Source organism: Mixophyes fleayi, chromosome 5 (assembly GCF_038048845.1).
Source record: "Mixophyes fleayi isolate aMixFle1 chromosome 5, aMixFle1.hap1, whole genome shotgun sequence".
NCBI classification, from domain to species: domain Eukaryota; kingdom Metazoa; phylum Chordata; class Amphibia; order Anura; family Limnodynastidae; genus Mixophyes; species Mixophyes fleayi.
This window is the reverse complement of record NC_134406.1, coordinates 95,607,593-95,620,518: the sequence shown is the minus strand read 5'-3', so window position 1 is coordinate 95,620,518 and position 12,926 is coordinate 95,607,593. Positions and strand designations below refer to the sequence as shown.

At 37.7% G+C, this 12,926-nt stretch overlaps 1 protein-coding gene across 1 annotated transcript in view; it reads left to right on the top strand.

The window, feature by feature from the left end:
* VPS41 (VPS41 subunit of HOPS complex) overlaps positions 1-12,926 on the top strand; it is a 199,865-nt gene that overhangs the window by 169,834 nt on the left and 17,105 nt on the right. The window contains exons 25-26 of the mRNA XM_075212579.1: positions 4,241-4,377; positions 10,963-11,062. Of these exons, the coding sequence (XP_075068680.1) occupies positions 4,241-4,377; positions 10,963-11,062 (237 nt within the window). The remainder of the gene's footprint in view (positions 1-4,240; positions 4,378-10,962; positions 11,063-12,926) is intronic.

Here is a 12,926-nt window from a genome sequence, read left to right as displayed (position 1 = left end):
GGTGAGATTGATGGCTTAAGTTCTTTCTTGTTATGTAGCCAAGCTATGGTGCGACAGAAACATAATATTGCTTTCATAATTTAAAAGAGAAATGTCCCTAGGTGGCAGCTTTGAATATTGTTTACCTGAATATACTGTATTTCCTTCCACAATGCGGTCATGTTGGTAGACCTTTTTCCATGTCATTTATTTAATTATTGGAACACAATGCAGTATTATTATTTCAGGCATTTTTTATTATTGCATTAGGTAGAGCAGCACAACAAATAATGATTTACAATGAGTTAGTAAAAAATAAAATCCCACACATCAGAAGAAATCTACATTTTAATTTTCCCCCGACTCAATAATCACGTGTAGACTTGTACCATAAGGAAATAAATGCCCATCCATGCTTTTATAAACAAGATGGGTGTATGAACTTTTTCATATATAGGTGCATTTGATATCACAATCTTTCTGCATCAGCTTAATGAAAGCCTCCAATATTTTATGCTGGGGGACCATACTCCTGTAACTATCTAGCTCTTAGTCTGTGACTTTCTGAATGCCTTCATTCATGTTTACACATTATACAACTGACCCTGCCCTCGCTTACACATGTAATTATGTAGTGGATAGGTTTGGAATTCATCATCCTCATCAACATTTAATTTATATAGCTCCAGCAAATTCCGTACCACTTTTGAATTGGGGACAAATACCGTAATAAACAATACTGAGTAATACAGACAGAGGTAAGAAGGCTTTTCTTGCAAGCTTACAATCTATGGGATTCCCTCAAGATCAGCACAAGTACTTTGTGCTGCTGTGATCCTTCTGATGATTTTATTGCCTACATGTGAATAAGTTCTCTGTACAGCGCTGCAGAATTAGTGGTGCTATATAAATAAATAGATGATGATGATCCCCGTTGACTTCTAACCTTGGGGTCACCCAGCTTAGGAAATTAAGAATTATAACAAAAAGGTGCTCTGGACTTAATCAAACATCCCTTAAAGATGTACAACCAAGACAGTAGGAACAAAGGATATTTTTATGACAAGACAATAAACAGTGGACATCTGTTTTTGTATAATGAACTACTTATTTTCATGATAGATCTGCATTCCAGCTTTTTACGTATGATGTTTTCAAACACCTGAAGAGATAAAATGTTTTAGAGCTAAATAATTTCATATTAGTTTTAATTTATTTCTAAGAAATTAATGTTACTATAATTGAACAGCAAATAAAATTAAAATGTAAGTTGCTGTACAAGAGCTCCTAGCAGTATTCACTATTATATATGTAAAATGTTTGGTATCTTTTCTGATATCAAAATATGAAATTGAAAATAAGATGAGGTATGATATTTTTACCTGTTCCTATAAAACATTCTGCCTTTTCCTCACTAATGATACCACTAAGACATTAATGTGCTCTCAATTTCCTGCCTCAACTATTGTAACACCCTATTAATTGCCATTAATTTTCCCAAATTTCTAAACCACAAACCATCTTGAACACAGCTGCCAGACTGCTTTTTGTTTTGTTTTACTTTTTATTTTTTTTGATAGGGTACTTTATGCTAGTTATTAAACTGGTTGCCTGTTTCTTCCAGGATACATGTCAAGGTGGGGATTCTCATTAACATAGCCCTCCACGCTGCTGCACACCCCTAGATCTCTTCCCTTACTGTATCTCTGTTCACCATTACTGTCTGCAAATGACCAACAACTATCATCCTTCCTTACTACTTCCCACTCCTGTCTCCAAGACTTCTTTCCCAGTGCTTATTCTATACCATTGAATGCACTAGCTATGAACTGTAATGCACTGCCTACATGTAAAACCACATCTTTTCATGGATGCTTATCATCATCATCATTTATTTATATAGCGCCACTAATTCCGCAGTGGTGTACAGAGAATGCACTTACATCAGTTCCTGCCCCAATGGAGCTTACAGTCTAAATTCTCTAACATACACACAGACAGAGAGAGAGAGAGACTAGGGTCAAATTGATAGCAGCCAATTAACCTACTAGTATGTTTTTGGATTGTGGGAGGAAACCCATGTAAACACGGGGAGAACATACAAACTCCACACAGATAAGGTCATGGTCAGGAATCGAACTCATGACCCCAGTGGTGTGAGGTAGAAGTGCTAACCACTAAGCCAACGTGCTGCCCAAAAAAACAAGAGCATCCTGGTATTATATCTTTTACTTTAAAATTAGATACTCCTATTACCTACCACCTACATCTGCCCAGCACAACTTATTTATTCTTAATTTCCATCCTTTGCACATACATCCTTCTGTATGAGATCTCTCCTACCCAGTTTCTGCTTCTCCGAGCACTTGATTTCTGTGCTTGGTTGTAAGTGGTTGGACCTTACAGTGGCCTCATGGTCATTAGGGCTGACTAGACAGTACATTGTTCTAGTACTCCCTACCAAACAATCCAAAAACATACTAGTAGGTTAATTGGCTGCTATCCGATTGACCCTAGTCTGTGTGTGTGTGTTACTGAATTTAGACTGTATGCTTTATTGGGGCAGCGACTGATGTGAGTGAGTTCTCTGTACAGCACCGCGGTATTGGTGGCGCTATATAAATAAATGATGATGTGCTTGTGTAGAAGCAAGCGAAATAATCAGTTCACGCAACAATATTTTACACTCTGATCACATGTGACTGCTCTGCTATACAAAACAAGCACATGTACATTATGGGGCTAATTTAGCGTTAGATGTAAAGTTTTCCCATTTACAGAATTTGCAGCAAGATTTATCTCCTTTACATTATAAATTCTACGAGTATGACCTATCACTGTGCTCTATTTTTTTGTAATTCAATACATTTTTTTTAAATACTTTACAATATAAAAATAATCAGGGAAAGAAGGAATAACCACATGGGGAGAGGCAATAAACATTACAATATTGTGTTCAACATAAAGCTCAAAAAAGAGGTGCACGTACAGGGCTATAGAAAATCGCCATACCCTGTCAAAATCATTATGTTTTTTCGCATTACACCATGGAAATTTGAAATAAATTAAATCAAACCTTTTCCAGGTTTATTTACACATTTCGCCTTACGAGATTCAACTTGTTAAAAAAAAAACGCAACTGTTCTGAAAAATAATACAAAATGTAAAACTAAAATAACAGGGTTGGAAAGTGATCAGTCCACTGATTTAATACTTTGTAGAGCCACCTTTTGCTGCAATTACAGCTATCAGTCTGCTTGGATATGTCTCTACCAGCTTTGTGCACTTAGATTTGGGAATATTTGCCCATTCTTCCTTGTAGAATATCTTGGTCTCATTAGTCCATACAACCTTTTGCCACATGGCATCAAAATCTTCAAAGTGTTTTTTACAAAGCGAAAATGAGACTGAGTGGTATTTATTATGCGGCAGTTCTACATTCCCGGCACTTTGATGTTATTTTCTTCAAACAGCAATTTTATTAAACCCGATGAGTTTTGTCTTTAATTAAAAGTACCATTTTAAAAAATTACTTAAAAGGTTTATTTCCTTCCACTCTGCCATGCAGGGCAGCTTTGTGTAAAGCTTGTGAGATAGTTGTCACATGCACAGACCAACCAATCTCGGCCATGAAGATTTGTAAGTCCTACAAAGTAGCCATTGACTTCTTGGTAGATTCCCTGATCAATATTCTCCTGGCTCTCTCTTCCAGTTTGGAAGGACAGCCCAGTCTAGGCAAAGTGCTTTTGAAAGCACCTTTCCAATCATGGTGAATTCTTTGCCATACTATGCAATACTAGTCGTGTCATCCTCCAGGAACAGCTGGTTTTGTTCTGAAGTACTCAAAATTGCTACAATTGATGACAGGTGGTGGCCAAATAGCCTGCTAAGTGGTCTGGAAATGTATAATGATTACTCTAAGGGTATAATCAATATCCAAACCAGGTATTTTAGTAATTAAATTATATTCGTTAAGGATTTTTGCAAATGTTATTTTTGCTTTGATGATGAGTGTAAAAATGTTTCAATACAACTGAAAAAAGGTTTGAATTAATTTATTTAAATTTCCATGGTGTAATGTGACAAAGGGTAAGAATTTTGACAGGGTATGATGATTCTCTAGACCCACTGTATTTATAACAAAGACTTAATATTGTAATTTCAGGCTTGAACGTAGAATGTTTTCACAGTATAAATAAGCATAACAAAAAGAAAAATGCTGTATATTCTTCTATCCACCATTTTCTTCTTTCATTAACAGCTTTTATAACTGGATTACTAAATAATATTGGAACCCATGTTGATCCAATCCTTCTGATCCACCGCATTAAAGAGGGAATGAAGATTCCTAATTTGAGAGACTCTCTTGTTAAAATTCTGCAGGACTATAACCTTCAGGTGAGTCTCAACCCCTGCTTAAAGATTGTGGTGTGAAATGTGCATTCCAGAACAGAATAACTAAAATGCATGTTGCTCCAATCACATGGTGTTATATGTGGGGGTTTGATCACAACGTTAATGGTTTTACCTCTAAATATGTTGGTTTTGTCATCTAGCTGAATATTCAGGAATTAATTAATGCTTTGGTGTAAACATCTTGTAAATCTACAGCCATTGTTATTTTCCTATGTCTTGTGCGAAAACCCCTTATATTACATCTTGGGTTTCCTGGTAAGAAATATAGTATATAATAAACAAAATGAAAGAGATTTTATTAATTTGGCAATTACACCACATCAAGCCACAAAAATGCGTACTGATCCTGTATGTTTCATATTAGTATGGTGTTATGAATTACACCCTAGTTTTGAAAAACCATATATTTAAATTAACGCTGCTGTGTGTGTGTGTGTGTGTGTGTGTGTGTGTGTGTGTGTGTGTGTGTGTGTATATGTGTGTATATACAGTGCTTTTTTTGTCTTAACCTCACTACATTACCCTATTACCACCCGTTATATAACTTCCCCTTGACCAACATTGTTGTGTGACAGGATCATTTAGCTTATGAGTCACTTTTACCTTTGCAATCTGGCTGGGCCGACTGCAAATGTAGACTTAACCTCATGTGTCATACTCCCATTGTCCAATAGACTGTAAGCTTGCGAGCGGGGCCTTCTCACCTCTTTGTCTGTTTCACCCAGTTTGTTTATTAGTTTACTATGTTTGTCTCCAATTGTAAAGCGCTACGGAATATGTTGGCGCTTTATAAATAAATGATGATGATTATGATGATGATAGAACTCACCGGAACCGAGTTCCGACACCTTTTTTTCAACGGCTTTTGGATTTTCAAAGTTTTAAAAGTAACTTTTGAACACTTTGTTTGGTCCACGTGGACTTGAATCACCCTGTCGAACATAGCAGGTCGGCGGCAAAATCATTAAACTGGTGCATGCGGGATGTGTGTCTAGTCCGATGCATGCGCACATAGTCCGCACTGGTTGTGATGGCACTGCTTGGCTTGTGGCGCTGCTTAGTGTGTGGTCGCGCGCTGAGTGCTTGCTGGCGACCGTTATGTTTCGTTACACAACTGACGTGTGTGTGTGTGTGGGTGTGTGTACAGTGATTGACCACATGATGTGATTTCTGGCACCTTTTTTCTTACCGAAAAAGCACTGTACGAATGTATGTATATACAGTCATGGCCAAAAGTTTTGAGAATGACACAACTATTGGTTTTCACAAAGTTTGCTGCTTCAGTGTTTTTAGACCTATTTGTTAAATGTTGCTATGGTATACTGTAGTAAAATTATAAGCATTTCATAAGTATCAAAGGCTTTTTATTGACAATTTACATTAAGTTTATGTAGACTCCATATTTGCAGTGTTGACCCTTCTTTTTGAAGACCTCTGCAATTCAATCTGGCATGCTGTCAATCAACTTCTAGGCCACATACTGACTGATGACTGCCCATTGTTGCCTAATCAATGCTTGGAGTTTGTCAGAATTTGTGAGTTTTTGTTTGCCCACCCGCCTATTGAGGATTCACCACAAGTTCTCAATGGGATTAAGGTCTGGAGAGTTTCCTGACCGTGCACCCAAAATTTCGATGTTTTGGTCCCCGAGCCACTTAGCACTTTTGCCTTATGACAAGGTGCTCCATCATGCTGGAAAAGGCATTGTTAGTCACCAAACTGTTCTTGGGTGGTTGGGAAATTTTGCTCTTGGAGAATGTTTTGGTACCATTCTTTATTCATGGCTGTGTTCTCAGGCAAAATTTCCAATAGCAATCAATGAGACATTTGCTTTCCTTTTCAAACTTATACTAGAAAAACATTACTAACGTTAAAATGTTAATTGTTTGACTGCTGTGGGTAACACTTTTTCTGCACTGTTACTATTTTTTTATAAATGTCAGTGTATCCATTTTGCTATACAAAAGAAAGGGGAGGATATTTGTTGGATTGGGGTATACATGAATTTTAACATCGGTATGGTTATTGTTTTGTTCAAATAGTTCATGTCTGTGGTTACATTTTGTGTTCTTAATACTAGCCTCAACTTTGTACTGAATAGCACAGCCAGACTGCCTTTTTTGTTGTTCTTATATTTTTAAATTAGGATTTTGCTTCCAGGCTGCTTCAAACACTGTCTGCTTCATTCCTGTGTTCCCTAGACTACCATATCATTATATAAATGTTTCATGTAAGATAAAAAAAAAAAACCACAACTATAAATGCTCTTTGGATCTGATCTTTTAGCTTAAACTGAATATATAAAATCAACAGGCTATGTCTGTGTTCTGTTCCTTATGTGCTTAACATTTTGTTTGACAGCAAACGTCTTTCAGTAATCAGCATCCATGGTTTGTCCAGCATTTGTAAAAAACTGCTATAAATATAAAGTTTCAGTGCAGAGTGGTGTAACACAGGCAAATTTACAACCTGTGAGACATAGTTGATGTGCCAGACTGTTGTAAAGATACAGTGAAACCTGTACACAAGGTATTGGTAAATAAATAAAATTGTAAATTGTTAACGTTTTATGTTATGACATTGAATACAGAACACCAATCTATTTAAACTAGCATTACACAAAAACAAGGTAATAGACTTTGTGAGTACTGATACGGATTACACGGTATCTAATTGTTTAAAGTAGAATAAAGTGAGCAGTGAGTGGATATATCATGACTGCCAGAAGAGCATCATAACCAGTTGGAAGGGGGGAGTTTGTTGGTGTGTAGGAGTCTAGCATATGGCATAGTGAGAGGGAAAAGATACAAAGATAAGAGCAGGTAGCAAGTTGAGATAAGAGTTTGGTGCTGGAGGATAGGGGGGCTCATCTCTTTGTGGAATGAGAGCTGGGTTGCAAGGTTAATATGTGTAGTTGAAGGAGGTGAATAAATGTTGGCTGTAGAAGGCTGTGACAAATGGAGGAGAAGTTGTGTTTGGGGTGGGAGAATATCTTTGATGGGTTGGTAGCTTCTTAAGTGGTGCAAGGCTGTAGAAGATATGAGTTTCTATTGTAAGTGTGTGTGTATATATAATAGGTGTCTGTTGAGTTATTTAAGTGTGTTTAGAGGTGCCTTGTCCAACCTGGTTTATGTTCATGACATGGTGTATTCTAGACCTACTGTTTTGCTTTAATATTATGATAAATACCTATTCCCATCAGTCTCCTATATGATTTCCCTCATTTGTGGTACTTAAGGTATTATATTTCCTAAATGTTCCCCTTTTAGATGAAAGCAATGTCTCTCTGGCTCAAAAGCTCAATAATAATGTGTATCATCCATTATGTTCATCATCGTAGATTTATTTGTTGTAGTACAAATTAATGTAGTCTGTGCAGAGCTGGATGCCCTGAAATAGCTGATGGTAGCCCCAGGAAAATGCATGGCATTATATAATTTTTCAAGTAATATAAAGTAAATCCCTTTAGTTTTAAGCAGAGAGTTCCCATAACAGCATTATCTTACAAAGTTATATTCTCCACAGTGATTGTTTTGATGATTCATCTTTAATTAAAATTGTGACACACTGTTATTAATCTTGCTGTGATATTACTGATTGGCTTATAGGTTATGTAAATTTGTATGGTTTGTTTCCCATTCTTTTATTTCCATATTAATAATTTACAAGTTGCGTTTTTCACAAAACAGCCTTTATATGTTTGTTTATGGTTTGTTTACAATGAAACCAAGCGTGTTATGGCCGTAAATTTGCGATATAACATTGTTCACAGTGAGCAACAGTTTTATAGTTTGTAACAATTGCTTCTACTGAAAGATTATTATATACTACAAAATATGACACTCCCACAACTCGAGAGGGATTAAGTTAGATTCCAGACATATTTAGTCCAAGTGATAAATATAGGAAGGCATCGAGATTCTTACAAAATACTTCTTTAGATAAGATTAAGCACTGAGATATAAGAAAAACATATTTATTGTTGTTCCATGACTTACGATGTACCCAATATAAGGTCTAACTGTACAGCTGTGAACAGGTGTCTAAAATAAATACCCCCATTGATAACATATACATTGTGAATTTAATATTGATGCCAGAAATAATAATGTAGGAGTAAATATATTTATAAACTCTCAAAATAAGAGACAGTCAGTTCATATTTTATTTTATTTAGAATAGTAATAGTTTATTCACAAACCCAATAATTTTATACTCCTTTTTATATCTCACCTTACACATCGGGGATGGTAAAATTTTAATGCATACCAATAAAGTAAAACCACCTATAGGAAAATAATGGAATTTGAAATCCATAACATATATTACTGAGAAACGGCTTCTCTTTGAAAGAAACTTGGTTTACTGCAAACTTTGATATATTTTTTTTAAATCAAACATTTTTTATTAGTTTTTTTTTTAGCATAGAAAAACATAACACACGAAATAGACACAAAGATGAATGTCGTAGTTTTGCATAAAGTTACAATCCACATTAGATAGAAAAAAAGAAACAATTTTAACATCTGTAAATATCTCCGCTTCCATAAAGTTATTTCCATAACACGCAATTGATTCTGCACAATTTTCATTTGGATGGATATACGAAGATGCATTGTGACATATAATATATAATATGCTGTGTATGCCTCCAAACGTCTTGTTACATAAAGGGTATATTACTATAAATATTAAATCTTGTCAGGAGGGTGCAACTATAAAGGAAATCAGTTAGTAGTATATCTCACGCTTACACTGGTGTTAAATGAGACACTACACCTTAGCTACCAGATTCCAACTAACAACTTATACTGAATCAAAGTCTGCCGCCAGAGAACTAATTGCATACCTCCATTTCACCCACCTTGACCATACCTTATAATATTTTGGCATGGTGCCTCGGGACTGATAGATGAATCGTTCATCGCCCACTGCAGCATTTACCAAAGCCAGCCAAGCACCGAAATCGGGCCACTCCCGCGCCATCCATACTCTTGTGATTGCAACCTTAACTAGAGTGTCAATATTAAGGACATATCTAGTCGCCGACCTGTCCAGCAATAAATTGACACCTAGGCCAAATATGCAAGTCTTGAGGTACAGTAGGGGTATGTCTATACCCGTATTTTGAATACAATCCATCTTTGATATATTTTAAATATTTGAAGGCTTGTATAGACCTTGTTGACAGTTACTGATCTTGGACAATGCTGGCCCAATATGTTAATACTTGTAACCTTTTCTAATAACTAAAAGCACCTGCAAGGCACTCTATAAGACCAGTAGCATGCCTGCATAGATTATCAGTTTGTGGCATTTAGTTATATGGAATGCCTTCCACAGAAACATTTATAGGACAGCCATAGATTTAAACATTTAGTTTATGTCATTGAATCTACAGGGCTCTGACTGGCTATTAATCAACTGGGTAATTTATATAATAATGGTCAATGTAAGTCTTGTAGAGCTACAGAGGAAATTTCATATACCGAGCAACCACTTTTTCAGATATCTGCATGTTTGACATCACTTAATTGTGCACTTTGAAGGTAGCACAACGCTCATTTCTGAATACCCACTCATACCCATCATATCCTGGACATGTCCCCATGTAGACAGTTTCTGGAAGGCAATGGTAGATTTTATAGCAGTAATTTACACCAATGAAGGTGTTCCCTCGGAAATACAGAAGAGATGTGCCAGTGCGACTTATTTTGCTGATGAGTGAAGAAAAATTATTTTGCAGAGTGAGATTATAGTAAAGGGGCGAGGAAGAATTTATTTCTAGGCCATCCCCACTCCACAGAAGGACTTGAATTGTGCAGCAGGTCAGAGCTGGTGGAGATCAGGCCTTGTCCTATAAAGATACAACACACTTCTCATGCACAAGGCACTGTGTAAGGCTATGTAGAAAATGTGCCCTCATAGAGATTAATGGACTTTTGAAGTGCAGTGACATGCTCTGAACACACTGAAATCCAAAAACCCTTGTCCAAATGCATGTAGATACAAGTGTGAGTACAATGGGTTTTATTTTCATATACAGTTGAATGCTTTGCAGTTGCGTAAAAAATGCCAGTCAGGCACAGCGTTTAAGCACTAGTGGATAAGGGCTCTTAGAGAGACAAGAAACTTGAGTGCTACATTTTCACCATTTCAGGCTTTGAAAATGATAATTTACTTGATCATTATAAAAGACACAGGAAATATTTTGCCGTTTTTATCTCCGTAGTTACATCCAATCTGCAGCAGGATGGTTTTAAGTGCAGGAAAATATAGCAAATAGATTTTTGTTTTTTTAAACTAAATATTTAAAAACTTTGATCTAGAGATAGTATATTGAATGGATAGAGCAAATACAGCACATTAGTTCCACTTTGAGAATTAGGAGCACTTGTTTTTATGTATCCCCTAGTATTTGGTTCAATTTTGAATTGATGTAATTAGAAGTTTCACTACAGACCATCCTCTGTCCATCACACTAATAAGCTTTAATAGCTGTGTAGTTAATGCTGAAAATTGCTCTTATATGTCGGTCTCATTGCATGTTGTTGTATTTTGTTGCAGATATTACTAAGAGAAGGCTGCAAGAAAATTTTAGTATCCGACTCTTTGTCATTGTTAAAGAAAATTCACAGAACTCAATCAAGAGCTATGCTGGTTGATGGTATGTTTATATAGTAGTATTTTAGTAGATATTAGTTTTGTGTGCTTATAGTATATTTTAATAACTTATTTATACTGAAGATAATGAAGTCAACCTAAGATTGAGATGATAAAAAAATATATCATTGCATCAGTTAAAAGTATGGATCTTTTATCCAGAATGTTTATTACTTTGGGTTTTCAAGGGAATGAGATATTACAGTTTTGGAGTAAAATACCTAAAATCTATCAACACACTTAAAAATGATTCCTGCCGTTCTTGATACTGTTCCGAGAATCCCTGTTTCCTAAATCTATCCATTTCTTTGCCCCCATCCACCTCTGTATCTTAGTTATCTACCGTCCCCCTGGCCCCACTTTCCTTTCCTCTGACCTCCCATGCATCATACTAGGTGATTTTAACATCCCTTTTGATAACCCCACTGATCCTGCCTCTACTAAACTTCTCTTCTCGCTCTTTCTTCCTCTTTTGGTCTCACTCGATGGACCTCTTCCCCCACCCACTGTCTTGGTCACTCCCTTGACATTGTTTTCTCTCATTAATGGGATCTTTCTGACTTCTCTAACACTTCCTTCCCACTCTCTGACCACCATCTCCTCTCCTTTGCTCTGTCCTACTCCCCAGCTCCACCCCTGCCTACAACTACCCTCACTAGGCCCAATCTTGATGCTCTTGACCATAATTAAATTTTCCTCTTCTCTCCCCTCTTTCTACCCTGACATATCCTGGCCAAGCAACCTCCCTCTATAACCACTCCCTCACCACCGCCCTGGATGCTGTCGCCCCTGCTTCTTCTATTCATCACCAGTACTTGATACCCCAAACCTGGCATTCCAAATTCACCTGTTTCTTTCAGAAGTGCACTCGTGCTGCTGAACACCTTTGGAGGAAATCTCGCTCCCTGGCTGACTTCCTCCACTGCATATTTATCCTCTCCTCCTACAGCTCCGCCCTCTCCCTCACCAAACAATCTTTCTTTAGGTTCCTAATTTCTTCTCAGTCCTCCAATCCTCGCCGCTGCTTTGCCATGTTCAACTCTCTCTCCCCATCCCCCCTCCTATCCCACTCTCCCTCTCTGCCACTGACTTTACCTCCTTTTTCTGCTCCAAAATTGAGGCTATCAGACTTGACATCTCCTCCTTGGATCATGCTCCGCCTTCCTCCAACTCTGGTCCTCCTTCCGCCCTACCTCGGGTGAAGAAATCTACTCCCTCATTTGTTTCTCTTCCCCTTCTACCTGCCAGCTAGATCCCATCTCCTCTCACCTAGTTTGTTCTCTCTACCCCACTGCCTGCTCCTATCTTGCTCACCTCTTCATTCTGTCACTCCACTGGAATCGTCCCCTCTTCCTTTAAACATGCCCTTATCTCTTCCATTCTCAAAAACCCAATATTGACCCCACCTCTCTCGCTAACTACCGCCACCATCTTGCTCCTCCCCTTTGCCTCTAAATTACTCAAGAGGGTAGTCTGCAGGATGCAGCGAAAACCATGATTCCTACTCTCATTATTTCTCATCTTCCCGTCTCTCCGTCTCATCCATGTGTCTGTCTGTCTTCCTCTCCCTTTAGATTGTTCGCTCCTTTGAGCAGGGCTCTCCTACCTCCTGTTTCCATCACTTTTAACTGCGCTCTCCAGCTACTCAGCTCACCTCCTCTCTGTCCCTCTGCCCTCTGTCTCCTCTCGCTTCTCTCCGCTCCCCTCAGTGTCTCTCAACCTGTCATCCGTGCCCACCCTCTTGGGCCATAGTTACCTGCCTGTACTCACTTTTCCCCTCCCTCCCTCTCTTTCATGCTGTGCCTGAGCCCCCAGAGTTATAGTGCTTACTGTTACTTGTACTGTGCTGTTTCACCTTGTGCTGTGCC